Source organism: Anoplopoma fimbria, chromosome 4 (assembly GCF_027596085.1).
Source record: "Anoplopoma fimbria isolate UVic2021 breed Golden Eagle Sablefish chromosome 4, Afim_UVic_2022, whole genome shotgun sequence".
NCBI lineage: Eukaryota > Metazoa > Chordata > Actinopteri > Perciformes > Anoplopomatidae > Anoplopoma > Anoplopoma fimbria.
Genome location: NC_072452.1, coordinates 17,390,619 through 17,416,642, shown reverse-complemented (window position 1 = coordinate 17,416,642; position 26,024 = coordinate 17,390,619). Strand labels below are relative to the sequence as shown.

Below are 26,024 nucleotides of genomic sequence, written 5' to 3'. Positions count from 1 at the left end.
ATCACACTGTATGCAAGGCTCACGAGAACATTACTGTTTAAGACATAGATATATGCTGCAAATCAATAATTAATCAAAGAAAAACCCCCCGATTGAAACAGTTATTTTAATCTGAAGCAATAAATCTAACAGACTCATACAAACAAGGGCATGTCTAATCAACCATAGTTTCCCCTCATGTGTTGAGGCAGTCCACTCCCAATCACCCCCACTTTTCATCAAGGCCTGCAAGCCCCACAGGGAGACATACAAAAAAATATATAAAGTGTGTATGTGGTATGACACCAGGGAAGATGGGGCCCTCTGATGTCATTGTGCTTTCAGTAAACTTTCTAAGGGTTAACAAAAAACAACTAAAAAGCAGTTGACTGTCAGATGAGATCATTTAAAATGTCATTGTTGTGAAGTATGTACAAAAACGTACAAAGAAAGAACAAATGAGAAACTTAAATGCATATTCTTGTACAACTGAACTGTTTTAGCAGCTTGAATACACCCTATAACAAAAGAAGTGCTCCTTTTTTAAGCACAAACTCTGCTTTGAAAGCTTTGTGTGTTCATGATCACAGCTTTATCAGGCCTTAAAAATAGTAAAAACTTTGCTGCAGGATCACACGTTTGACACAGATATTCCCCAAATTGTTAATTCCCGACTATGAATGTTAGTCCCACAGTCCCACACTTGACACTGACTGAAGAAACAAGCATCAGTTGAATTTTTTGATCCTCTTTCTCTCCAATGTGTGGTGCATTTAGAGCATTGTTAAGTGTGTCAGCAACAAAAGGACAATAAGTGACTTGATAACAAAGAGCATATTGATTAAACTATGGACAAAGAAGGATCTAAGTTTGAAAATAAATATTTTTCCTCTCCATTAAAAAAAAAAAAAAAAAAAAAAAAAAAAAAAAAAAAAAAAAAAAAAAAAAGAGCAAACTGAACAACATCTGTGTGTCTTCTTTGTGTGTCCACGGTAGCCCGACTCTCTCAGAGGCACTGAGAAATATGGACAATATTCTCTTTTCAATGGGCATGCAGTCCACAGGATCACAAGAACCCTGACAAAAATCCTGTGGAGCAGTTTCCATTCACTGGTCGGTCGCTGGGTTGAAGATGATAATGGTTAACATCCATTGGAGCAAAATATTTAGAGACCGATCACCTCAGCCTGAATGGACCATCTGCATCTCTCTTTCTCAGTCACTTTTTTTCTTTCTCTAAGCCACGTAGTTGTACTGGTTGGGGTTCTCCTTGTCACGCTCCATATAGTCCCTGTCAATAAGAGACTCTATCCTCTTTTTCAAGTCAGCAGGCTGCAAGAGACGAGGCAGAGGTTAACAGTTCTGGTTATTTTTATACTTTGAGGTGTGAGGTAATCACAGTGAAAAGCAGATTGATGCCATGCGACACTCCCAGGTTAACTAACTATGACTAAGATACCGAGTCTTACCTTACTAAGTCTTTCTTATACAAACCAGTTTAGATTTAATCCTGGTGACTTTGTCTGAAATCAACTTTTATTCAACACTGACAGTACTATCAGCTAATATGAGCGGTAGCTTGTGGGCAGGGAAGGTGCTTCTATAAAATAACACTCAAACAGCCTGTACTTTTCATACAATATTGCCTTATTGCAGAATGCAGATATTGACTTAGTTGTCTCCTGATAAGTAACAGGAAATAGTAGTGTAGAAATTTAAAATATATGTATAAGCAAATTTAGAAACAGTTTATCAGTTTCATAGTTTGTCCACCACATAAACTGAAAAGTATTTAACTATAAAATGTCCCAATATGTACATATTTTGGTCAAAATTCTTGAGGATTTTTTTCACTGTCAAATATCAGTATTGATCCTAAAAAAACCCAGTATCTATAATCCTAAAATGTGTTCTCTATAATTATTTTGGTTTAAATGTTAATCTGGTACATAATGGAATCAAATTAACAAAATAACCCCTGTTACCCTGCACTGGATGAAGCCAACACAGAAAAATAAATGATGACACAGAATATAAAATACTCATACGCCATATAAAATCAATGAAATAAAGCCATTAAGTGTTGTGGTAATCACCTTGACAGGGAATTTGAGCTGGTTGTACACTTCCGACATCAAGAGGTTATGGCTCAGAGTCTTCCTCATCTTCATGATCCGCACGATGGCCGCATCAATCTGATACTGACGGTCCTGAAACACCCTTTCTGTCGTACTGGCTTGTTCCTCCACCTGTGAGAAAACAATTAGTTAAAATAATTCAACAAAAACCTTTAAGATAGGAAGCTACTGCGAGATAATATTATTAAATGACTGGCGCCGCGTGAGTGGCTGCCTTTTACAGCAGCTCCTGCTCACCTGTGAGCTTTTTCCTTTGCAAATTTCCCCGCTGCGGGACTAATAAAGGATTATCTTATCTTATCTATTTACCGTTTCTTTCATCTGGATCTGGTTTATTTTGATCCTGAAGAGCTTGTGTTTGAAGTCATCATTGCAAGAAAACTTGTCCCCGTCCTCCACATCTTTGCTTTTGGGGATTTTGGTGAGGACGCGTGCTTTTCCACAAGCTAGTGACTGCAGAGTCCTGCGCAGTTCACTGTCCTCTGTAAACCAAAGAGACATGACAACAGTGTTTTAGATCAGTGGTGTTGCTTAATGAGTGCTTGACATTCCGTGTTTCTTCACCAAAGTGCTGCCAACCAAACTTTGAGTTGATCACACAGACCTATTCCTGTTGCCAGTTTGATCTCCTCCAGGGTGAACTCCTCTCCCTCGTTAAACATCAGCAGCACAAGTGTTTGGAAGAGTGACACCTGCAGCTCCTTCTTTCCCTTTTTGTAACAAAAATCAAAGAACACAATTAACATGATGCTGTATTCAGTGGAAACACAACCAGAGCGTTCTCTTATTAGTTATCTACCTCTTTAAATTCAGCTTTTAAGACACAATGACCAAGTGTTGATTGCCACTGCAGCTTCCTGCCGCTGTGTTTGCCCAGGTAGAAGGTCTTGAAGATCTCTTGCAGTCGCACCATCTGGACGAAGATAACAGAGGTGTTACAGAGCAACACTCAGTATATTTATTACATGGCAGGTTATAAAAACAGCACGTTCCCAAAATGTTTTTATATTTGCACAGCACTAACCTCAGCAGGCAGGTGCACTTCCATCGGGACATAGGTTGGCCAGTAGCCCATCGTCAGGATGTTCACCGTCAGCTCAATGTTGCCAGGAATGTTTTGGCACTGCATATACTACAGAAATACAAATGACACAAACGTGATATCCACCTGCCATATTGAATTTCTCGCCTCAGGTTATACGTTATGCTGTTTCAGGTGTCAGCGAGATGATGAAATATGATCGATGAAGCCCAGTCTGATTAATAAATCCATGAGTTTGAAGGCTTATTCGATTCCAAAGCAATGGTTCAAAATTAAAAATTAAAAAGGGGAGGGATTTCACAACTCTAGAAACTTTCCTTTCCTTTGTTGCAATGATTGCAAACTTATGAGTGGAAATAAGTTATTTCTGTTACAAAGTGATATACAAGGTAGAGATGAAAAGAGTAATTGAATTTGACATTAAATTAATATCTTATGTTAACATAAGAATTGCCTTGTCCCAACGGATTTGCAGAGCTTGTTTTGGTGATCATTTCATTTTTTCGACAGTTTATCAGACAAAATGAGACAAATGAGGAAGTCACTTAGGGCTTTAGGAAATTATGATGTGCATTTTTCATATAGTTCATTTTATGAACGAGATATATAAACTCAACAAGTAAGCGATTGATCAATATAATCATTTAAAGAATATTGAAAAGAATCTTTAGTTGCAGCCCAATAAGTATTCAATTGCCCAAAGTCGCCTGTTGCCAGATGTTTTTGCATCGCGTTGTTGCAAAGGTTGAGCCAGGTTCAATGACTCTGCATTTTTATTCTGCAGCCCTGTATCTGGATCCCTACTGTGTCAACACAGAGGACACTTTGAAATGAACAAGGGAGCTGCATTTTTGCACAAAGTGCCTCTGTCTGTGTGAAAACTAAACTGCCTTACACATAATCTCATTGCATCAAATATAAAATTCACATGCATACTCTTTTACATTTAACATACTATTGTGTTCTGACCTGTTTGAACTGCACCATGATGTCTTTAGAAAGCTCCATATCCTTGAACATCCCTTCCAGTTTGCTGGTGAACGCTGCTCCACATTCTGAGGAAACAACACAAGGTCACAGGTCAATGTGTATTCAGGGTGGGGGGGCTTCACAATATACTGGTATTGGAAATATCTTTGATATTTAAGAAATTAAATATTGATATCATGTTAATAATACACATATGATAATATTGTGTAAACAATCCAGTGACTCTTTAAAATAATTTCTGTTTCTTCCCGTTCTCGCTTTTGGTACAGTAATGGTTGCAGACTCTCTCCTCCTCCTAACACAATTTTGATTGTAATTAATTCAACAAAAACGAGACAAAACACATAATAAACCAAGTTAAAGACGAATTTGACTGGAAGCACTTTTAATATTATTTTCCCTAAAGTTTCTGTAGATATCGCAACAATGTTGTTGGGAATTCTTTTGGCCATGGTATTAAAAGTCTGATATCCTGACAGCCCAAATTAGGGTTCGAGATTCCCTTTCTGTTATTTATTTAGTTGTTTGTGTATGTAAAGAAGTGACACTCTCAAGGATTAAACTCACCATGTTTCAGCTTCGATAACATTGATTTTTCAGCATCCACAGAGGCGCTTTTTCCAACCAGCAACCTCTTAGCCAGATCCTTTTTGTAAAAGGCCTCAAAAACATCTTTTCCTAAAATGACAACACATTATTATATCAGGAACAGAGGGGGGGGGGTCCTAAACAGAAAGCTGTGCGATAGTAAATATTACCATAGATGAATCTAAAGATTATCATGATCTTATCCAGCATCTTCTCCAGTTCTTCATCTGTTGCTTCTTTGTTTCCTGCCCTTAGCTTTGAATCCACATGTTTTGCTGTAAATAAAAGTATATTTATGGCAAGTTATTGCAAGACAATTATGATTGGATGCTGTTTTATATTTGCTGACATTGCAGCAGTTATGAATGGGGGGGAATGCTCACTTACCTATGAGCTCTGCAGGTTTATTTGGCCGTTTGTTGATGAACGTTTCGAAAGCCTCCTTCATGGCGTTGACAAACTTCTCGTTCTTCATGAAGCAGATGTCGATGACGTGATCCACCTTGTCCTTGAAGTCTAGCAACTCTTGCACCATTGTTTTGTCTTTTTCTGGATTGATTACGATTGTGCTTCCAAATGCCTAATTTGTCAAGTCATCGGAAAACAACAGTTAGCAGCAGAATATGCAAAACAAGGCCTGAGAGCTCGGCCCCTTCATCATGCACCATCTTCAGACTTGTACCTCTGCTAATGGTGCCATACCTTTATGTACTCTATCCAGTGCTGCAGGAGAACCTGAACGCCACCTCGCACTCGACTGAAGAGCTGATAGAGAAGAGACAGATCCTGAATTCTGTTCTCATCCAGCAGGTGAGTCAACCCTGAACAGAAAGGTCAGAGGTCAGAGGTCAGAATTCATGCTGTTTTTATCCCAAGACTTGAGTGTGTAGTCAGGCAGACAGCATAGTTAGATATCAGATACATCGTAGACATGTACTTACTGCTGTTAAGTGACTCGTGTGTGCATTTACACTAACTATCTACTGTTATGTACCTTTTTGCAGAGTAGCTGTGAGATGTTCACCCAACAACTGCTTCTCCACAGTAGCAATGAGCGGTTTTCTGAGCGGGTGACAAAAAAAATAAAAAAGCTCAGGTTACAAAGTTCAACAGCAAACTGAAAACTACAGACTATAACTCACTGTGTGCTCTGGTCTAGATATGTGATGACTCTGTCAGCTTCCTCCTCTAAACGCTTGTTGACATGATGGAGATATTCTGGTACCTACAAAAAAAAGGGGGAAAAAGCATATTGTGATCTCTTCATATCAAATACTTTAAATGTACTGTTGAGCTTCCAACAACTAACTCAACATTTCATATGTGCCTTAAAAGATTTTTCTCCAATACTCCAGACTTTTTTAATAACCGAAGTTAACGAATACTACACATAAATATGATAACCAAATTAGGAACTTATACATAAGGAAAGACATTGGCAGTACCAGCATAAAAAAGATAAAAACAAATTCCCTATAATGTAAACAAGAGAAAATGTAAGTAAAATCAAGTAAATAAACTCAGTTTAAAACAGGATGAATTCAGGGTTACACCAAAATCTACAAGGTCAGAGTAAGATACAGTATACACTCAGTTGCCTGTAAGTCAGGTACACCTTGCTATAACTAATGCAGTCTAATGAAAAAGGAGAGGATTCAACTGTATGATCATTTTAGAGGATGTAGTTTTTGGTGCAGTTTAACTGTATACCATTAACCACATTGATATAAATGGGGATAGGTGGAATCAAAACCTTTCTAAAACAGTTTCAACAAAAACTGAACGTTATACTCTTTATGAATGTAGGACTTGATGCAGGACTGTTTGCAGTTTTATCCAGATGTACCTAATGAACTTGCAACTGAGTGTTAAAACCGTGAAAGGAATCAGAGGTCCAGCAACCTTTACAATCACAACCAACTGGGAGACGAGTAACGCACCATGTTTGAATGCAAGAATGCAGCGAGTAACAAGGAGAACTACTTGGAGGAGAAGTATTATTTAAAGAGTCCATCTATGATTCAGTAAATGCTGTTATCACAACGGATAAGTCAAGAGTTTTTACTTTATTGAAAAATGTTCTACCTTTCTTTAATAAATTTACATTCAGTCAAAAAACGGATTCTGAAAAAGGGATTTAAAAGATGACACTAAGTCAGCTAGCCTTATTTCCTTGATTAAACTAATATCATGTACAATTCATGTGTTGTGTTTTTTAAATAACAGCATCAATATTTAGCAAGCCATCTACAAGATCAGCTAAATCCTAATTGTGCGTATAGTATAGTCTAAATATGTAGAGTTTAACCTCTATCTTTTAAGTTTGCCGTTTCAAAAATCCCTCAACCCACAGTATCTCAGAAATAAATAGATTTCACTTTCACATTTGCAAACTAAATGCTTTGACAACCTGTAGGAAAACATCAAACTCTGAGCTGAAACAATAAAGAGTAAAAATGTGTCTCAATCCCATGCGTCAGAAAGCAAACAAAGCTGCTTTAAAAGCAAAAGTTTTCCCAGCTGAGATAAAAGCTCAACGCTCAAAACGCACCATTTGTTGTGCCTGTACTGCATTCTGACGGATGTGCTGGTGTTTTTGTTCTTTTGTGAGGGATTTCATGTTGTTTTTCAATTGCCTTTGTTTGTTTTCAACATTAACACAAAACAGTAAATCCTTTCTGTTTCATTCTGAGGAACTAAAATAAAAGACCTGATGTTGCAAGTTTTTTAGGCATTAATATTAAATCGAACACACTGAACAGAACGTATACCATGGAATCAGATTGCCTATCTTTGACCAGGTATTCATTGACGTAAGAAACAGAGTATAAGGGCCACATAAATCACCTCTCTCTCCTGCATCAGCCTCTGTCCCTCTGCAGCATACAGCCGATTGGTTTCCTCCAAAAAGCGTTGCTCAAAGGAGTCTTGATAAATCTGTCAGGGACGGAGAGAACGCAGGTTTCATTAAAGCTATTTGTCAGGAAGAAACTGACAACTCATCAGACCCCTGTGTGGGGTGATGATCACAAACAACACTGCTGCAGGAGCCACACATGTTTTAGTAGTACAGGACAAAGAAACAGGCTTTCAGGAACAATTTAACACCAGCTGACACTCATGTATGGATTAAAACAATAATTAATAGTGCATGGTCAGTTACCTGGAGATCAGAGAGCATGCTCAGCAGGCTCCTCAGCAGACTGCGGTCTATCGCCTCTCCGTTTCGTTCCCTCTCAATGAGCAGCAGAATCCCGTCGATGGTTTTACTCTGGACCTTCAGGTCACTGATGATGTAGAACCTGAACAGCTCCAGACCCATGTCCCTGCAGACCAGAGCAGCTTGTTCAAACAGCCCCCACTTTAAAACAGAGAATCAGCCTCACACACTGCTGCAGAACAGCTGACATCATGAGTCACTCACCAGATCGATGGCAGCATTGAATTTTGTAAAACATAGGTGCGGTCCAAAAACAAAAATATACTCCGAATCATGATCTGTGAAACAAAGACAAACAATCACAGTTAGAAAGCAGCAGTAATGACGTTGTGATTCTTTTTTGTGATTCCACACATTAAGTCAGTTTACTTGTCACAAAGTCAATCAGTCTGTGAAAACAGTCGTATGATGTCTTCTGTTTGCTGAGGGAGGTTTTTAAAGTCTGACAAAATAACCCTGACCTTGAATTGGGTTTGAAACTTTACAATACATTTCAATTTATCTCTCACAAGTCTCCAAACTTTTTAAAAGTGCAATACTAAAACCAGTGGAATAACCATTTAAACATGAAAATTGAATAACCTACAAATCGCATTGGAAAGGAAGGTTGTGTTAACACTTATTACAACGACCACTTGACTTATTAAAGTTATAAAAAAACATACCATTTGTCTGCAGTGATCTTGCCAGCACTTGTCAATTTTCTTTAGGAAAAGCACACTGTCCAGGGCATCCGTACAAACAGTGTTAAGGAAAAAAAGAGTTGACTGCATGATAAACACTGAGCTGTACAAAAGTAAGTAAAGATCCACAGATAGAAATTGAAGATAAGTAGAAACTGTAAAGGATATTCTCTGAATTGATCAATTTGTGCCTTGATGTGGTCTTCACACACGGCCCTCAGCTGTTTGTAAAGCTTGGCAGATATCTTATGGGAGCACAGGTTCTCAACAGCCTGAAGGGACAAAAGAAAGTGTCAAAAAGGACATTTTCTGTATCAATGAGCTTCCTCTTGGAGGTCAACAGGTCTGTAGTGATACCTGATAGAGCTCCTCTAAATTGTACTTGATTGAAGTGCTGTTCTGTATGGCCTCCACCGCCTCCTTCAGCTTCTGCCAGGTCTCCTGTGTGTAGTTCTCGGGCAATTTGGGCTTTTCTGTGTGCAGAACAAAAACACAGTTTTGATAACACAGTAGACTTAAGCAGGCCCTGAATGACAAAGAGTGGACCTCAATGGACCTCGATGCTGCTGTGTAACATGTGCCATTTTAAAAACATGAATGTTTATGTTTTAAAACTGTAGCAGGATGATAGTGAAATCTAAAATCTTGTTATTGAACTGTGTTATTAGACGTGATATTGCCTGAGATTTTGGTTACTGTAATATAAAGACACATCAGGGCTCTGTAATATGTTTATGACTGATAAGAATTAGTCATCTATTCATATTCATCTATAAAGCTCTACTGTTACAGATCACACCCCTCCTCTCTTCATCTGGTAACTGCAGTAAACAATGCAATAACTACCTAATATTAGATATTCTACATGTACACACATACCTCTGCAGGTGCACCTTTTAAACGGTGTGCACACTGCCCTCAAACACGATTCTTTAGTTTTACCATCTGGTAAATTTATTACTTCTTTAATTGTTTAAATTGACTCTATTTAATATCAATATTTCAATATTACATAACACATCAAAGTATTTTGCAGTTTTCCAATAATGCTAAATTAGATATGGGATAAAATAAGATTATCCTTTATTAGTCCAACAGCAGGGTCATTTGCTAAAATAATCACCCTGATGTTTTACTGTGATGAATTACATCAGGACGAAATACTTTGTGTCACACAACTCATTTGTATTTAAAGTATTGCTCGATAAGAATCATTAATTTAAATTACTTAACTTGATAAACTCGGATATCACAAGTTCAAATCTTCACAATATGACTTGCCAAAATTTGATTAACAATAATATTCAATATCACCAAGCCTCAGCCTCTTTATAGTCTTAGTAGCAACTCCTAGAAGGATTTTCATTTAATAATGTTACATGAGCAATGAGTGCCTCTACTTAATTAATTGATCATTACTGAGAAATAATGAATGTCTACATTTCTTGTGAATGAACTGTGATGGTAGATGCATGTATGGTTCTCTGACTCAGCCAAGTTTATACTATTTTAATATTTAAAATGGTAATGAAGCCTTTAGGACTGAGAAAACCTGTGGACTTGTTTTAAGTTGCACCTGGCTGTCAGTGAATGTTTTGAGTCACATCCACCACCACCTGTGTATATCTGCTACCTTTGAAGTTCTTGATGACTAGTTTCTTTGCGGCCCCGGGTTTACTGTTGTATTTAAAGTATTGCTCGATAAGAATCGTTAATTTAAATTACTGAACTTGATAAACTCGGATATCACAAGTTCAAATCCTCACAATATGACTTTGCAAACATTTGATTAACAATAATATTCAATATCACCAAGCCTCAGCCTCTTTATAGTCTTAGTAGCAACTCCTAGAAGGATTTTCACAAGTTTTTTTGACTGCTTTAATTATGTTAAATGAGCATCTACTTAATTAATTAATTAATTAATCATTACTGAGAACTATTGAATGTCTACATTTCTTGTGAATGAACTGTGATGGTAGATGCATGTATAGATGACTGCTTTAATTATGTTAAATGAGCATCTACTTAATTAATTGATCATTACTGAGAAATATTGAATGTCTACATTTCTTGTGAATGGACTGTGATGGTAGATGCATGTATGGTTGCAAGTTTAGACTATTTTAACATCTAAAAGAAGAGACTATTGATACATATCCTCATTTTCCCAAAAGTATGTGGACTTGTTTTAAGTTGCACCTGGCTGTCAGTGAATGTTTTGAGTCACATCCACCACCACCTGTGTATATCTGCTACCTTTGAAGTTCTTGATGACTAGTTTCTTTGCGCCCCGGGTTTACTGTTGTATTTAAAGTATTGCTCGATAAGAATCGTTAATTTAAATTACTGAACTTGATAAACTCGGATATCACAAGTTCAAATCCTCACAATATGACTTTGCAAACATTTGATTAACAATAATATTCAATATCACCAAGTCTCAGCCTCTTTATAGTCTTAGTAGCAACTCCTAGAAGGATTTTCACAAGTTTTTTTGACTGCTTTAATTATGTTAAATGAGCATCTACTTAATTAATTAATGAATCATTACTGAGAAATATTGAATGTCTACATTTCTTGTGAATGGACTGTGATGGTAGATGCATGTATGGTTCTCTGACTCAGCCAAGTTTATACTATTTTAATATTTAAAATGGTAATGAAGCCTTTAGGACTGAGAAAACCTGTGGACTATTGATACATATCCTCATTTTCCCAAAAGTATGTGGACTTGTTTTAAGTTGCACCTGGCTGTCAGTGAATGTTTTCAGCCACATCCACCACCACCTGTGTATATCTGCTACCTTTGAAGTTCTTGATGACTAGTTTCTTTGCGGCCCCGGGTTTACTGCTGGAGAAGATGCCGGACGCTGCGGGTTTGCTGAGCCCGTTGGCGTGGTGCGCCGCGCCGCCGGCCAGGAACGCGGCTCTGCTCCGGTTGTTGGAGCACGAAGCGGCGGCGGCGGCTGCAGCCTCCTCGGCCATCTTCACATCCAGTCCGATGAAATCCACCGAGTCCTCGAACCTCAACTTCTTCTGGATGTGCAGCGGAGTGGGAGAGGAGGAGGAGGAGGAGGAGGAAGAGGAGGAAGAAGAGGAATTCAGGGTCTTGGGAGGCGAAGAGGAGATGGTGTCCGAGGTGTCCTCCCTCTCTGATCCGTTTATCTTCCTCTTCTTCGGGGACGTGATGTGTCCGCTGTCGGGTTTGACATCAGTAGCCGCTGGTCTTGCCTCCTGGGTTGGCGGTGGTGGGGGATTAGGGGAAGATAGACCTGTTGGAAACATGAAAAAACGGGAATACCAAGTCTTCACAGTCTGATCACAAACTTCAGGTTGTCTGGAGATGCGCTCAGCGTCAGAGAGCCTTTACGACCAGAGATATCTGCACGATGGTTGAGTGTTTCCTCCCGGTGTTTGTATCCAGTACACACACAGATAATAAAGTGTAAACCACACAGATCCACTTCAACCCAGCCTGGTCTCTTTCTTGTTATTGCTGGCAGCAGAAGAAAGATGGTTGGCTATTGCTTCCTCTTTTCGCCTCTCGTGTCTCACCGCGTTGTGCGGCCGTGCAGAGACAGCGGGGACCTGGAGCCTTTACGGGGTTTGTTTACTCAATAAATTGTAGCTACAGCGAAGAAAACAGGCTAACATGATACTAAAACAGCCGCTGGTAAACAGGGGAAAAAACTGCTCATAAAAGCTAGTCGGTGACCCCACCGGAAGTACTTTGTACAAAAAGTACTTTTTGCCCAAGCGTGTTTTTTTTTTTTAATACCAATCTCCAGTGTTGTAACATCTCTGGCCACAAGATGGCGCCATCTGGTCATCAAGTCACCAAACATGAATGAATAAAGGATGCTGCCCAGTTAGATATGAATGGATATTTTATCTCTTATGAATACTTTCTAGTTTACACATTAAGACTAAATACATAAGTACAGATTCACTAGATAAAGTGTGTGTCCATCATAAAACTGCTTTGACTATTGTTTCATGCACTATCCATTTCTATTTGTTTACATTAATTCAAACTACCTGTGTATATTACATTAACATTGTTTTTATTTATTTATTATTGCACTATACTGTATGTTTGTACACTTATTCTGTATCTGTTTTTGTATCTTGTTGTTTCCTTGGTCCAAGTGCAAAACAAAAAAATGAACAATTGAACATAAGGTGGAAACAACAAGAAATGTTCATTTTTTTGTTTTGCACTTGGACCAAGGAAACACAAAGTTGTTTCTCTCTGTACTGTATTGCACAGTATATAAATGGATGACAGTAAGGTGTCTTTTGTCCTTAATCTAATAAAAGTAATCTCGGTCTGGTCCTTTCAATGAAAAAAACGACTTAATATTCTTTCTATTGCATTTTTTTAGAATCCCAACAATGTCCACATCTTTATTTATCCTTGTGCACCTCCGCCCCCTGGTAATCTCATCTTTAGACCCACTTCAGTTCGCTTATCAATCTGGCATCGGGGTGGATGACGCTGTCATCTACCTGCTACAAAGATGCCTTTCTCACCTGGAAAAGGCTGGAAGCACTGTGAGAGTCATGTTCTTTGACTTCTCCAGTGCCTTCAACACCATCCAGACTTTGCTTCTGAGGGACAAGCTGGAGCAGACCGGGGTGGACCACCACCTCACTGTGTGGATCCTGGACTACCTCACCAACCGTCCACAGTATGTGAGGATAAGGAAGTGTGAGTGAGATCTGGTGTCCTGCAGCACGGGGGCCCCACAAGGAACCGTTCTGGCTCCATTCCTCTTCTCCATATACACCTCGGACTTCACATACAACTCTGCTACCTGCCACCTGCAAAAGTTCTCTGACAACTCTGCAATCGTCGGCTTCATCTCCGCCGGTGATGAGAGGGAATACAGAGAACTGAACCAGGACTTCATAGGATGGTGCCAGCGGAACCGCCTCCAGATCAACTCTGGTAATAACCAAAGAGCTGGTGGTAAACACTGTCCTCCGGAACCAGTGAACATCCAGGGACTGGACATTGAGATTGTGCAATCTTATAAGTACCTGGATGTTCACTTGAACAATAAACTGGACTGGACTAATCATTCAAATGCACTCTATAAAAAGGGTCAGAGCAGACTCTATCTGCTGAGGAGACTGAGGTCCTTTGGAGTGCAGGGAGCACTCCTGAGGACCTTTTTTGAATCTGTGGTGGCATCAGCCATTTTTTATGCAGTGGTCTGCTGGAGCAGCAGCATCTCGACAGCTGACAAGAAGAGACTAAATAAGCTTGTCAGGAAGGCCAGCAGTGTGCTGGGGTGTCCACTGGATACGGTGGAGGTGGTGGGAGACAGGAGGATGATGGCCAAGCTGTCATCCCTGATAAACAACACCTCCCACCCCATGCAGGACACCCTGGCAGCTCTGTGCAGCTCCTTCAGCCACCGGCTGCTTCACCCCCAGTGTGTGAAGGAGAGATACCGCAGGTCCTTCCTTCCTGCTGCTGTCAGACTACACAACCAACTCTGCTCCCAGCAGACCACATGACACATGACACTAAAAACCTGTGCAATACAAATACACTGTGCAATTATAGTTATAATAGTTTTTTCTGTCTGTAAATATAATATTTCAGTTATTGTTGATTTCTACTGTTTTTTATTGCTTATTTATAATACTTGTTTTTTTTAATTTAATTTTAATTTTAATTTTATCTTGTTTTTCTTTTACTATGTATCTTGTGTGCACTTTACCCTATGCTGCTGTAATCCTGCAAATTTCCCTGCTGCGGGACTAATAAAGGATTATTTTATCTTATCTTATTTATTATTTTTTTAAGATCAATTTCTTCCACTACAGTACATCGTTGTTAGGCAAGTGAAAATAACTACATATTGAATGGATTACATGGATGGTTACATCCAGTATGTGTGTATACATGTCTACAGGCAACAGTGTGCAGGATTTATATTTGACAGTAATAAGTAATATGTACAGTGTACAGTGTTTGGACACACCTTCTCATTCAATGGTTTTTCTTTATTTTTTTCTACATTGTAGATTAATATTGAAGACATCCAAACTATGAAGGAACACATATGGAATTATGCGGTAAACAAACAAATGCTCAACACACCAGAATATGTTTTATATTTTAGATTCTTCAAAGTAGTTGAATGAGAAGGTGTGTCCAAACTTTTGACTGGTACTGTATATATATATATTTTTTTTTTAAATAAAAAAAGTTTCAGTCACATAATAAGGGAATTGCATACACATTTTTGGAAAGTTTTATTTAATTATACAGTACCAGTCAAAAGTTTGGACACACCTTCTCATTCAATGTTTTTTCTTTATTTTTATTTGTATTTTTTTCTACATTGTATATTATTATTGAAGACATCCAAACCATGAAGGAACACATATGGAATTAAGTGGTAAACAAACAAATGCTCAACAAACCAGAATATGTTTTATATTTTAGATTCTTCAAAGTAGTTGAATGAGAAGATGTGTCCAAACTTTTGACTGGTACTGTAGGCTAGTGTATCTTAAACTATACATACAAAATGTGTAAATTGTAAGCAATAGAATAAAACAGAAAAAGATAAACAGTGGCGGAGCACAACTTTCATTTTCTACACTGAAACAGTCCAGTCCGTGGCAGCAGAGCCGTCTATTTTGTTCACATGGCTCTAGTCACAGGAGTGGCCTAGGTGACCAGACCTGCCGTGAAACGCACACAACTGTCGTAAAATGACGCGACTCTCACACCACTGGCCCCGCACTGCTATACAGGCGTGGAAGCGCAGTAGCATTACTTGATATATTCATTGCATTCTGTTATTTACTTGAGTTCACCATACTATATCTGGCCCAGTAGGTCCGGACAAGCTTTGGGACAACTGAGGAGCGAGGTAACGCTCACAGAGACCACCGAGGATGTTTAAAAAGTACGTTTCCGTTTATGTCCATGTTGTGACGTTAGCTAACAACAGCTAGGTGGCTAACGCTAACTGGTTAGCATCGTGTCTTCAAGTTTGTTGTAGCCTCAAGTTGAATTAATGAGACATGAGTTATGATATTATGTGAGCTCCTCTGTTATTACAGTAGACAAAGCCTGAAAAAATAAATATATTTACACGTGTCAGTGCTGTGTGATTTATAATGTAGTCTTGTTTTTTAACAATATATTGCCTTAAATCCAAAATCCAAGTTGTGTCATCCTGAGACAATTGTGTACATGGACTAGCTAGACTTGTTTCCATTTCGGCTATTAGAATAATTAATTTAATCTCATGTTAACAACATTGAAAGGCACTTCCTGTTCACAAAGTTGTTAAAACTCAATTGACAGTGTATCTAAATGAATGTGTGCATTACATTTATCCTAATCTTTGTTTCTTCTGGTTGAGATTCAAAATAATATTTTAATAGTCTTGCATGTAAATATGTGATATGATGATATATTATGCATAATTGTTTGTGTATGTATTTATCCTTAGATTTTTTTTATGGGAAAGAAATAAGTGCATGCTGTTCTTCTCTAAGACTAATTCAATTTTCTTCCTAAAATATCTGCATACATGGTTGATATTGGCTTGAAAAAACAATATGGGACCCATACCAACATTGTTTACTGCCAATATTTGCCTCAATGTAGAATCAGTGTACTCCTTTGTGTATGTTTGTGATGTATATTTGCCTCCATCATTTAAGGGCGCCTGACAAAATAAAATTACAAAAATATATTTTTTACCATATGAAGGACACGTCGCAAAAGCTTGTTCTGCTCTTTTTCAGATTTGATGAGAAGGAAAATGTGTCGAACTGTATCCAGCTGAAAACGTCAGTGATCAAAGGCATCAAAAATCAGCTCTTGGAACAGTTTCCTGACATTGAAACATGGCTTAATCACATAATGCCAAAAAAGGATCCTGTCAAAATAGTGAGATGGTGAGACTTGATCATTTCACTTATATTATCAAGTTGCATGAAATCTCTTTTCAGTATAGTGTATATTTGTTCTACAGTTTTTATATTTCTCTTCCCACAGCCATGAACACATTGAAATCCTGACAGTGAATGGAGAACTGCTTTTCTTCAGACAGAGAGAAGGACCATTTTACCCAACCCTCAGACTGTTGCATAGATGTAAGATCTTCTAATACCAACTGCTTGATGGTTGTGCTTGAGTTTCTTCACACTGATCAGAAATGTTCTATTCTTTTCCAAGATCCTTTCATCCTTCCACACCAGCAAGTAGACAAAGGAGCCATTAAATTTGTCTTAAGTGGAGCCAACATCATGTGTCCCGGGCTGACGTCACCAGGCGCTAAACTCTACCCAGCTGCAACTGACACAGTAGTTGTATCCTTTTATACATGATGCGGCACAATATGAGATATTATAATTTGTGCAATTTCCCTATGATAGGGAGTTAAATATTTCTTCCAAATTCACAAATAAAATATCTCACATTCCTTCCAAGTTTGTCTTTAACAAGTGAATGCAGGCCATAATGGCGGAGGGAAAACAACATGCACTTTGTGTTGGTGTTATGAAGATGTCGGCAGACAGCATGTAAGATATTTCATTCCTACATTTTACACAAGCAAAAAAAAAATCCTTTCTGTTGCGGCTCCTTTTTAATGCCTGATCTTAATCTGTCTTTTCAAACAGAGAAAAAGTCAACAAGGGAATTGGAATTGAGAACGTTCACTATTTGAATGATGGACTGTGGCACATGAAGACGTATAAATGATGACATCAACACCTGCAACGCACGCCCCTAAACCCCTGGAAAGTGTGGAGCTCTTGACAGTGACGCATGAGCTGCCCGTCAACTGTTTACACCTAAGGACTTAGATGTGTAACCTGCTGAAGGCTTTGAGTCAATCGCCATATGCACAAATAAAAGAAAGATCTTGCTTTAAAAACGTAGTCTCAGTTGGTATTTTGCATTCGATCCAATTTAAGATCAAAGTACAACGCTGTTAAACACAGGGTTACGCAACGAAATACAGTTGTAGACCCATTTTGCTACATAAGAAAAACACAAAAAAGCAAAACTATAGTATATGGTTGAGGGCGGAGAATGGGTTAAGGAGTCTCTTTTCTAGAGGAAAGAAGCTGCTCTGAAGTCTGGTGGTAAAATAGCTGATACTTCTGTATCTCTTGCCAGACAGCAGCAGGATAAACAGGCGGTTGATTGGGTGGATTGTTTCTTTTAATATCCTTTGGGCCCTTCGCAGGCACCTCGTCAGCAATGCTGTTCAATGCTGATCCCATGCCAGTTTGTTAGGTTTCCAGTCCGGATGCTTTCTATTAGTCCTCTGTAAAAGTAAACGAGTACTTGGCATGGGAATTTGCCTTTTTTAAAGTTTTCTGAAAAAATACAGCCGCAAGATTGACTTCCTCTTTATAGGAAGTCTCATCATTGTTTGTAATCCAGCCACTGACTGTAGTGTCCTCAGCAAACTTCACAACGGATTTCTCTTTGTTGAATGTAGCAGTCAAGTGTATACAGTGTGAACAGGAGGGGGATCAGCACAAAGCCATGGGGGGCTCCGGTGTTGAACTCTAGAGTGGGGTCTGTTTGTGAGGAAGTCCAATACTCCGTAACAGTGATGTCAGAATTTAATGAAATGGTAGACAAAAATTGTAATTTTCTTTTTCATGTAGTAGTATCTAGTTGGAATTATGACAGCCTGTCACTCATCAGTCTGGGATGTGAGCATATTTACGACTGAAGGAGTGGCAGGATGTCACAAGTTTACCGATGTTAGACCTGTTACTCTGCTCCTCTCTTTACTGAGTAGAGCTGGTCACTATCCTTACTGTAGGATAAAGTCTGGGAATTTCAGGTGCTGTTGAGTTTACAATCAGTGGCCACTTTATTAGGTAGACCAAACTAAAAGAAATGTTTATTATAAGAACTATGCAAATAAATCTTACAATCATGGGTTATACAGTTCAACTTATGTTGAAACATTTTGATCTCAGTGTTGATTCATCTTTAAGGTCATTTTAGAGTTTTGTGGTGCTTTTGAACCATGTTGCATGAGTCAGTAGTGCTAATAACCTTAGTTATAATCTGACTACATATTTCAATAGTAAAAGGGTATCAATGAGAACTGCAATACATTTATTCAATTCTTACCTGACAGCAAAGTATGAATATACATTATTTGTACAACATAGGGGCCTGCAGTAGAATACATTCACAGTTCTATATAAAATTTGTTTAGATTAACAAAGCAGTCCTTTAACTGTAAAAATATTTCCCTTTACCAAAAATGATTCACAGTATTCCTTACAAGGTGTAAAGCATTCACACCTGGAAGCTACCACTCTTACGTTCATCCTTATTCCCACCTTTTGTCATTGTTAGATCATTCAACACGACAGAACTACATTAATCAGAAATATATTTTATTTACTTTAATTATGCAAAAGTCACATTTTCTTTTAAGGAGTCTTCTTGTCAAGCTGACACCCAGACTGCGTGTACCTTCTAATGCATGTCAAAAGAAAATACAGTATGTACTTTGCCCAGGAGTCAACATTGAGGTTCATTATTTTCCATTTAGCTGTGAAGTCCAAATCTTCATAAGTGGAGGTAACCAAGCACAACATGGCAAGAAATTGCACTTCATTTAGAGCTGGGTTTGACCACCAGATGTTCTCTCAATATTGATTATTGGTGCTTACATACAATCTTTAAATCAGCTGGGTGATCTTTTCTCAGCGATAAAAAAGAAGTTACTCATAATGTGGTTCAGATGGCGAAGCACTAGGAACAGTTACATAATTAAAGAAACTTGTTATTTTCAGAACAGCCATCACCTAATAACTGTAATGCAGCGTTAAGACCACAAAAAGACAAACAGTTAAGATACATAACCATAACCAAAACTTCCAGATAACCTAGTCTCATGTCACAAGTTTGATACATGTCCCAGCTAATCTTCATTCAAAAAGGACGGCACACCCACAGACTCTTTTTTTTTTTTTTTTTTTTTTTACCTTCACCACAAAGGAACGGGGTGCTGATTGTGCCAAGTGCAAAAAGGTACAAATATACATAAAAGTATTATACTCAACCAGGATCAAGTTTTACAAGCAGGATTAGAAAAACCATCTCCCCACAGTAAGGTTTGCCATCATAGAAGCAAAACATTTTAAAAAGTGCCACATCCATCTTGAAGGATTGAGTCTCTAGTCGTTATCTGAGCCTTTAGGAGGGTTAAATACTAACGAGTCATGAAAATCGTGACCGTAAGGACGAAGTCTGTAAACTCCAAACATCATGACCTGCATTTGATTGGGCGACATCCCGTTGAATGTGACTGCCATGTCCGAGCAGCAGCCGTCCACCACATTATTGGGGTTTGCATTCATGCTGTCCTTTATCAGGCTGTCCACACTCTTGCTGTTGAACAGGCCCTTTCCGTGGGAGTCTTCTCCGTTCTCTGCGAAGACACCTGTGTATTTGAGACACACGGCCAGCTGCTTGTCTTCACTCAGCTGCCACAGGGTGCGTCCTCTTTCTGGACATTTGTCTTCATCCTGGAACACGTGCACTAGCCTTTTGAGCGCCTCATAACTTAGAACAATGCCACTCTCATACGACACATACTCAAGCTCCCCGGACTTCATAGCGCTGCCGAGGTAGAAGGGCTCGCTGGGATCCTTGGTGAGCACCAGGTATTTGAGGTTCTCGATGATGGCAAACGTTGTCGCTTGTGCCAAAAAGAACCAGCGCATGTCTCCTGCGTTCTCATAAGCATGCTGCAGAGCTTTACGTAACCTCGCCCAGTCGTCTTTTTCATTCAGGTCAACCGCCTCGAGCGCTTTGGAGGACTCAGAGGTGTAAAACACAGCTTTGTCACAGTGTTTGCTCCAGGTATCCAGCGCAGTGGCCCAGTAAATAAGGATCTTGGGTTGGACCATGATGATGCAAGAGACCTGGACTTGATCGCTCAACTTCTGCATGTGACTGTCAGAGAGGCGTGTCAGCTCATCTTTACTCGGCGCCTGGACGTGATGATGCAGATGTTGGCCTTCTGTCCCGGACTCCGTGCCAAACCTGAAACTACCCAGGAGCGACAGCAGCAAGCAGAAGAGGGCTCCCATGACCATCCCCTTCATGAAATATCCTCCTTCAGACAACATCTTGGCAGCAGACACTGGACGAGAGAGAAAATGAATTAATGTAGCTTTAGCCTCAAACGGTACAATTTATTATAATAGTTGTGCTGCCTCTGATTCTTCATCTCAGTGATTTCACGTTGTGTGAGGGACATTGTTACTTACAATTTGTACAAAATGAGAAGGCTGCACTTGTATGGTTAAATATCCAAATATGGAAAAAGCCCATCACAAAAATATCCAGTTTACCATCATCATATACTAAAGAAGTTAAATTAATATATATCATATTCACATATGAGAAGCTGAAAACAAATTTGTCTGATTTTAGAGCTAGAAAATGACTGAAATAATGATTCCCTTACTCGAATAGGTGCCTATACATTTCTTTTGTTGATTGAGTAATTGATGAATCAACTAGTTTTTTTAAGCTCTAATTTAAATATTGCATTTCATTTTCAGCCAGTAGAATCAATTACTTTGTGTAAGGCATGTAATGAAAATGGTTTTTACCTTTTTCTGACATTTCACAGAGAAAAACTTCAATCAACAAATTGATTGGCGGATTAATCAATCCATCACTTCTCAATAAATAAAAAAAACCCATCTAATTTTAAATTGGGATGACTAATTAAAATATGCCAACTTGAGTTTGCTATAGAAAGTCATCCATGACTTAGTTTAACTGCCACTTGCAGCCCAAATCAACAGAAGAGCAAATACTAATCGTGTCACTAGGGTGTGACTTTTTTTCCTAACTCTAATGGTGAAACATAATGATCTAATCACCGCCAGATGTGTGACTGAAGCATGGCCTAACAAATCAGTGTGTCCTAACAAATCAGTGTGTCTTTCTATAATTAAAAAAGGCCTGAAGACCGAAACGTCATCTGAATAACTGACACATGCATAAGGAGCCAGAGTCTGAAACACTTTTACTCCTGCAGTCAGGTCTGCTTCCAGTGATCAACTTCTCCCTTCTCTGGTATTTTATGGAAACGTGCATTTAAGAAGTACTACCTTCTTAAATGCCTTCCACTTAGCACTTGTTGTATTCGTATTAGTTTGTTGCCCTTATTGTATTCGTATTAGTTTGTTGCCCTTATTGTATTCGTATTAGTTTGTTTCTGTACTGTACTTTTGCTCTGGTTTATGCTCTTAAGATGCTTGTTTAAGAAAGGAGATGCTCTTATGACTTCTGGTGACTAGTAGTTCTCTTGAATACCTATGTTGAATACACTTATTGTAAGTTGCTTTGGATAAAAGCATCTGCTAAATGACTGTAATGTAATTTATCCGTTTAGAGGTTCAAGTGGAATATATATATATATATATATATATATATATATATATATATATATATATATATGTCCTGCTTGTCTGTAATGTCCATCCACACCTTTTTGACCTTTTACATGCCTTTTTTTTGTTTCTGCTCTGATGTCCTCAATAAATATTCCTTTTAAACATGCATGCCCTGTTTGTGTTTTTAATTTGATGAATCTTAGGACGCCTTTAGTGACACTTTGGCCTGGACAGATACATAATAATACATAATACATAGCCTTGGGCCATGCCTATATCAACAGATTATATACGGGGCGGCTGTGGCGTAGTGGAGAGCAAGGTAGTTCTCCAATCAGAGGGTCGGTGGTTCGATACCCGGCTTCGGCAGTCGATGTGTCCTTGGGCAAGACACTTAACCCCAAGTTGCTCCCGAAGGCTTGCCATCGGTGTGGACTGGATGTTGCATGAATGTTAGTTAGAGTCTGATGGTGGCACCTTGCATGGTAGCCTGTCATCAGTGTGTGAATGATATGTAATATACTACTGATTGTAAGTCGCTTTGGATAAAAGCGTCTGCTAAATGACTGTAATGTAATGTAATGTAATATACGTATTAAATGCTAGGAGATCTTTTGTTATGGAGGCATGTGAAGGCAACTGGGTGTAACATGCAGCCATGCCAAGTCTCAAGCTGATCTCTGCGACCGACACACAGTATTCAACATCTGTGCTGAAGTCGATGAACGAGCAGCGGAATCATGGATTATTTTGCGACGTCACCATTATCATACAGGACAAGAAATTCAGAGCTCACAAGACGATCCTGTCTGCTTCCAGTACATATTTCCACCAGCTCTTCAGTGTAGCGGGACAAGTGATCGAGTTAAACTTCATTAAAGCGGAAATCTTCGAGGAGATTCTCAACTACATTTACAGCTCCAAGATTATCCGTGTGCGCTCCGACATGCTTGAGGAGCTCATCAATGCTGGACAGATACTGGGAGTCAGGTTCATTGCAAACTTGGGGTCACCGCTATCACAAGTTAAGGGTCTTCCTGGTTTGTCCAAGGAGACCGAGAGCAAAAGTGACACACCCACAGAGATGATGCCCATCATCGCCGAGTCTTTTTCTATATCTGCAGAGGAATTCAATCAGACAAGCAAGCCGTCGGGCAACGACTCGGACTCTGAAGGTGATGTTATGTTTGTCTCACAAACAGACGCTCAAACCAGAGCAGCTAATCAGAAAGCCGTCCCTGCTGAGGTAATTGATGTGGACACAGCTGATGCAGGAAAGGCAGCATCAAAGCAAAACGCAGAATCTAGTCTCACAGTTACAAATCCGAAAGAGAAAGCAACGACCTCTTTAAAAACAAGTCCTGGAAAGCCTCCCAGCATCAGCGTTCCAATCCCCAGTATCCCCAACAGCAGCCCTCTGCGAAGTCCCGACAGCAGCTCCAATAACTCGTCTTCCCCTGCCAGAGTTTCCTCAGGAAGTGCCCCAACAACGCCAGCCAGGTCAAGCAATGTCACCCCCGAACCCTCGAGTGCCTCTCAGTCCTCTGAAACCAGCGATATAATGGGGGTCCACAAGAAGCAAGTCTCTGCCTCATCCCAGCAAGGGGATTTCAAATTAAAGCTCTTAGATTTGTCTGATGACCAAGGCGGCTCTAAAGCCAACAAAGGGAAGAGGTCATTGATGGCCACGCCTCTGAAACCTCTTGATAAAACACCCACCTCACCGAAGGGAGGCCCAAACACGAAGAAGACCAAAACGGAGCTCGAGGACCACTATGAGCTCATCATGGACTGGAAGACCTTCTACGTAATGTTCTGACGAGTCTCCGTCGTCACTTCAACACCCACTCGTGGGAAAAGAAGTATCCATGTCGCTACTGTAACAAGGTCTTTGCACTGGCCGAGTACAGAACTAAGCATGAAATCCATCACACAGGAGAGAGGCGGTACCAGTGCTCGGTGTGCAACGAAACCTTCATGAACTACCAGTTACTGTCGACCCACTGCAAGCAAGTCCACAACCAGGACCCCAGTGGGAGGAAGGAGAAAGATGAGACGGACAACAACTTGTACCGACTGCTGCCTATATCAAGAGATTATGTTAAAGTGTTAAAGTATTAAATGCTAGGAGATCCTTTGTTAGTGAACAGCGTTAATCTCGTTATGCTTGTTGGACTAGTCGGGCAGCTCGACAGGAACAACTAACGCAGGACGGTCAGGCGTGTTATCAGCTGACCTACTCGTCGACATTCACAGGAGCGTTTCCTCACAGCATGAACACAACGTCACCGTACCGTTAATCTGACCGGGCTTACACGCCGGTAGCCGCCTAGCGTGGTGGCGTTCACACTCGACGGCTCCGTTAACTCGGGTCTTAGCGACACACACACACACACACACACACACACACACACACACACACACACACACACACAGAGACAGACACACACACACACACACACACAGACACACACACACAGACACACACACACACAGACACACACACACAGACACACACACACACACACACACACACACACACACACACACAGAGACACACACACACACACACACACACACACACACACACACACACACACACACACACACACACACACACACACACACACACACACACACACACACACACACACACAGCAGGGACCGTACCTCGATACGTTAACGCCGCCTTTGTCAGGTGGTGTGCCCGCTTTTCACTCGTCTTTCAGCTGCCACTGCTCGGTGAGATCGCCCGAGTCCCGACAGACTGTTAATTAACAACTAGTCGGGAGCATGATCGCCGTGGAGTTGAACCCTCGCAGCTACTTCCGCTATCGGAGGTCACGTGACTCCGCGGAGGTCTCGTTCTATTAACCCTGACAGCCTCTTTGTGTTTATGTAAACATGGAAGACCAAGAAATACGGTTAATAATTATAAGTTATAAGAATAAATAATACATATTATAATTAAATATTGAATAAGTTAACAATCTTACCTGAATACTTTATGTAAAATACAGAAATTACACATTATATTGTAAAATACTTGGAAAGAATATTCTTACTTATTATTATCATTATCTCAATGCAACCTTTATTTCATTTCATTTTACATTTTAGTTATTGATTTGCTTTTACTTTATCTATTCATAAAACAATTTAATTTATCAATTCCAATAACCCTGACAGCCTCTTTTTGTTTATGTAAACATGGAAGACCAAAAAATATGGTTAATAATTATAAGTTATAAGAATAAATAATACATATTATAATTAAATATTGAACAAGTTAACAATCTTACCTGAATACTTTATGTAAAATACAGAAATTACACATTATCTTGTAAAATACTTGGAAAGAATATTCTTACTTAATATTATCATTATCTCAATGCAACCTTTATTTCATTTCATTTTACATTTGATTTATTGATGTTCTTTTACTTTATCTATTCATAAAACAATTTCATGATTTCTTTTTCAACACAACTTGAAGGAAGATTGTGTATATTGTTCAAATGCAGGCTCTGATTTTGAGACATTCTGTATGACTCTGGTTTGTTGAATACATATTTGTGAACCGTACTTTTTCCTACAAAATGAATCATCTGCTCAGATTTATCTTGTGACCCTGTGGACAAGGCTTAACCCTTATGTTTAAAACCACTGGACTAAAGTGCTGAACTGTATATGAAGTATATAGTTGCATAACAATTTATTTAAAAATGTAACAATATAATAATATGTTAGTCACAGCCACTATCCTACAAAACAAAGACTTTTATTAGGCTGCTAATAGTTGTATTTACATTTCCTGTGACCACAATTTACACATCGACATAAATCATGTATGTGATTCTAACAATGATAACACGTTATTGTTTCTTTTCTTTTCAAGATGAGTAATGTCTGATTTAAAGTCACTGCTTTGCTGTGCTTTTACC

At 39.2% G+C, this 26,024-nt stretch overlaps 4 protein-coding genes across 4 annotated transcripts; 2 read left to right on the top strand and 2 right to left on the bottom strand.

Moving 5' to 3' along the window:
* Positions 1 to 93: 93 nt before the first annotated feature.
* cul4b (cullin 4B) lies at positions 94 to 12,352 on the bottom strand. The gene is made up of 20 exons (XM_054596968.1): positions 11,448 to 12,352; positions 8,998 to 9,113; positions 8,809 to 8,912; positions 8,623 to 8,692; positions 8,162 to 8,235; positions 7,901 to 8,063; positions 7,585 to 7,674; positions 5,880 to 5,962; positions 5,732 to 5,799; positions 5,440 to 5,558; positions 5,125 to 5,317; positions 4,908 to 5,012; positions 4,717 to 4,827; positions 4,129 to 4,214; positions 3,142 to 3,249; positions 2,917 to 3,030; positions 2,722 to 2,827; positions 2,427 to 2,599; positions 2,076 to 2,228; positions 94 to 1,311 (listed from the first exon to the last, which is right to left on the bottom strand). The coding sequence occupies exons 1-20, from the start codon at positions 11,926 to 11,928 to the stop codon at positions 1,216 to 1,218; spliced, it is 2,613 nt and encodes an 870-aa protein (XP_054452943.1). The 5' UTR covers positions 11,929 to 12,352; the 3' UTR covers positions 94 to 1,215.
* Positions 12,353 to 15,354: 3,002 nt separating this feature from the next.
* On the top strand, positions 15,355 to 17,573 carry mcts1 (MCTS1 re-initiation and release factor). The gene is made up of 6 exons (XM_054597604.1): positions 15,355 to 15,575; positions 16,426 to 16,578; positions 16,679 to 16,776; positions 16,859 to 16,992; positions 17,138 to 17,205; positions 17,305 to 17,573. The coding sequence occupies exons 1-6, from the start codon at positions 15,565 to 15,567 to the stop codon at positions 17,384 to 17,386; spliced, it is 546 nt and encodes a 181-aa protein (XP_054453579.1). The 5' UTR covers positions 15,355 to 15,564; the 3' UTR covers positions 17,387 to 17,573.
* Positions 17,574 to 18,600: 1,027 nt separating this feature from the next.
* On the bottom strand, positions 18,601 to 24,907 carry c1galt1c1 (C1GALT1-specific chaperone 1). The gene is made up of 2 exons (XM_054597567.1): positions 24,751 to 24,907; positions 18,601 to 20,813 (listed from the first exon to the last, which is right to left on the bottom strand). The coding sequence occupies exon 2, from the start codon at positions 20,797 to 20,799 to the stop codon at positions 19,843 to 19,845; it is 957 nt and encodes a 318-aa protein (XP_054453542.1). The 5' UTR covers positions 20,800 to 20,813; positions 24,751 to 24,907; the 3' UTR covers positions 18,601 to 19,842.
* On the top strand, positions 22,739 to 24,479 carry LOC129090067 (transcriptional regulator Kaiso-like). The gene is given in 2 exon segments (XM_054597566.1): positions 22,739 to 23,888; positions 23,891 to 24,479. Coding segments are annotated over 2 exon segments (1,461 nt in total). The 3' UTR covers positions 24,202 to 24,479.
* Positions 24,908 to 26,024: the final 1,117 nt, after the last annotated feature.

What these genes read in the sequence shown, in the direction of transcription:
- cul4b (XM_054596968.1), bottom strand. Translation starts at nt 11,928, where the DNA reads ATGTTTCCAACAGGTCTATCTTCCCCTAATCCCCCACCACCGCCAACC. An exon ending in AAGATCACTGCAGACAAATG is followed by an intron (nt 8,236 to 8,622) that starts GTATGTTTTTTT and finishes TTTGTTTCACAG; the next exon opens with ATCATGATTCGGAGTATATT. An exon ending in TAAACCTGCAGAGCTCATAG is followed by an intron (nt 5,013 to 5,124) that starts GTAAGTGAGCAT and finishes TTTTATTTACAG; the next exon opens with CAAAACATGTGGATTCAAAG.
- mcts1 (XM_054597604.1), top strand. An exon ending in CCTGTCAAAATAGTGAGATG is followed by an intron (nt 16,579 to 16,678) that starts GTGAGACTTGAT and finishes CTCTTCCCACAG; the next exon opens with CCATGAACACATTGAAATCC. An exon ending in AAGATGTCGGCAGACAGCAT is followed by an intron (nt 17,206 to 17,304) that starts GTAAGATATTTC and finishes CTTTTCAAACAG; the next exon opens with AGAAAAAGTCAACAAGGGAA.
- c1galt1c1 (XM_054597567.1), bottom strand. Translation starts at nt 20,799, where the DNA reads ATGTTGTCTGAAGGAGGATATTTCATGAAGGGGATGGTCATGGGAGCC.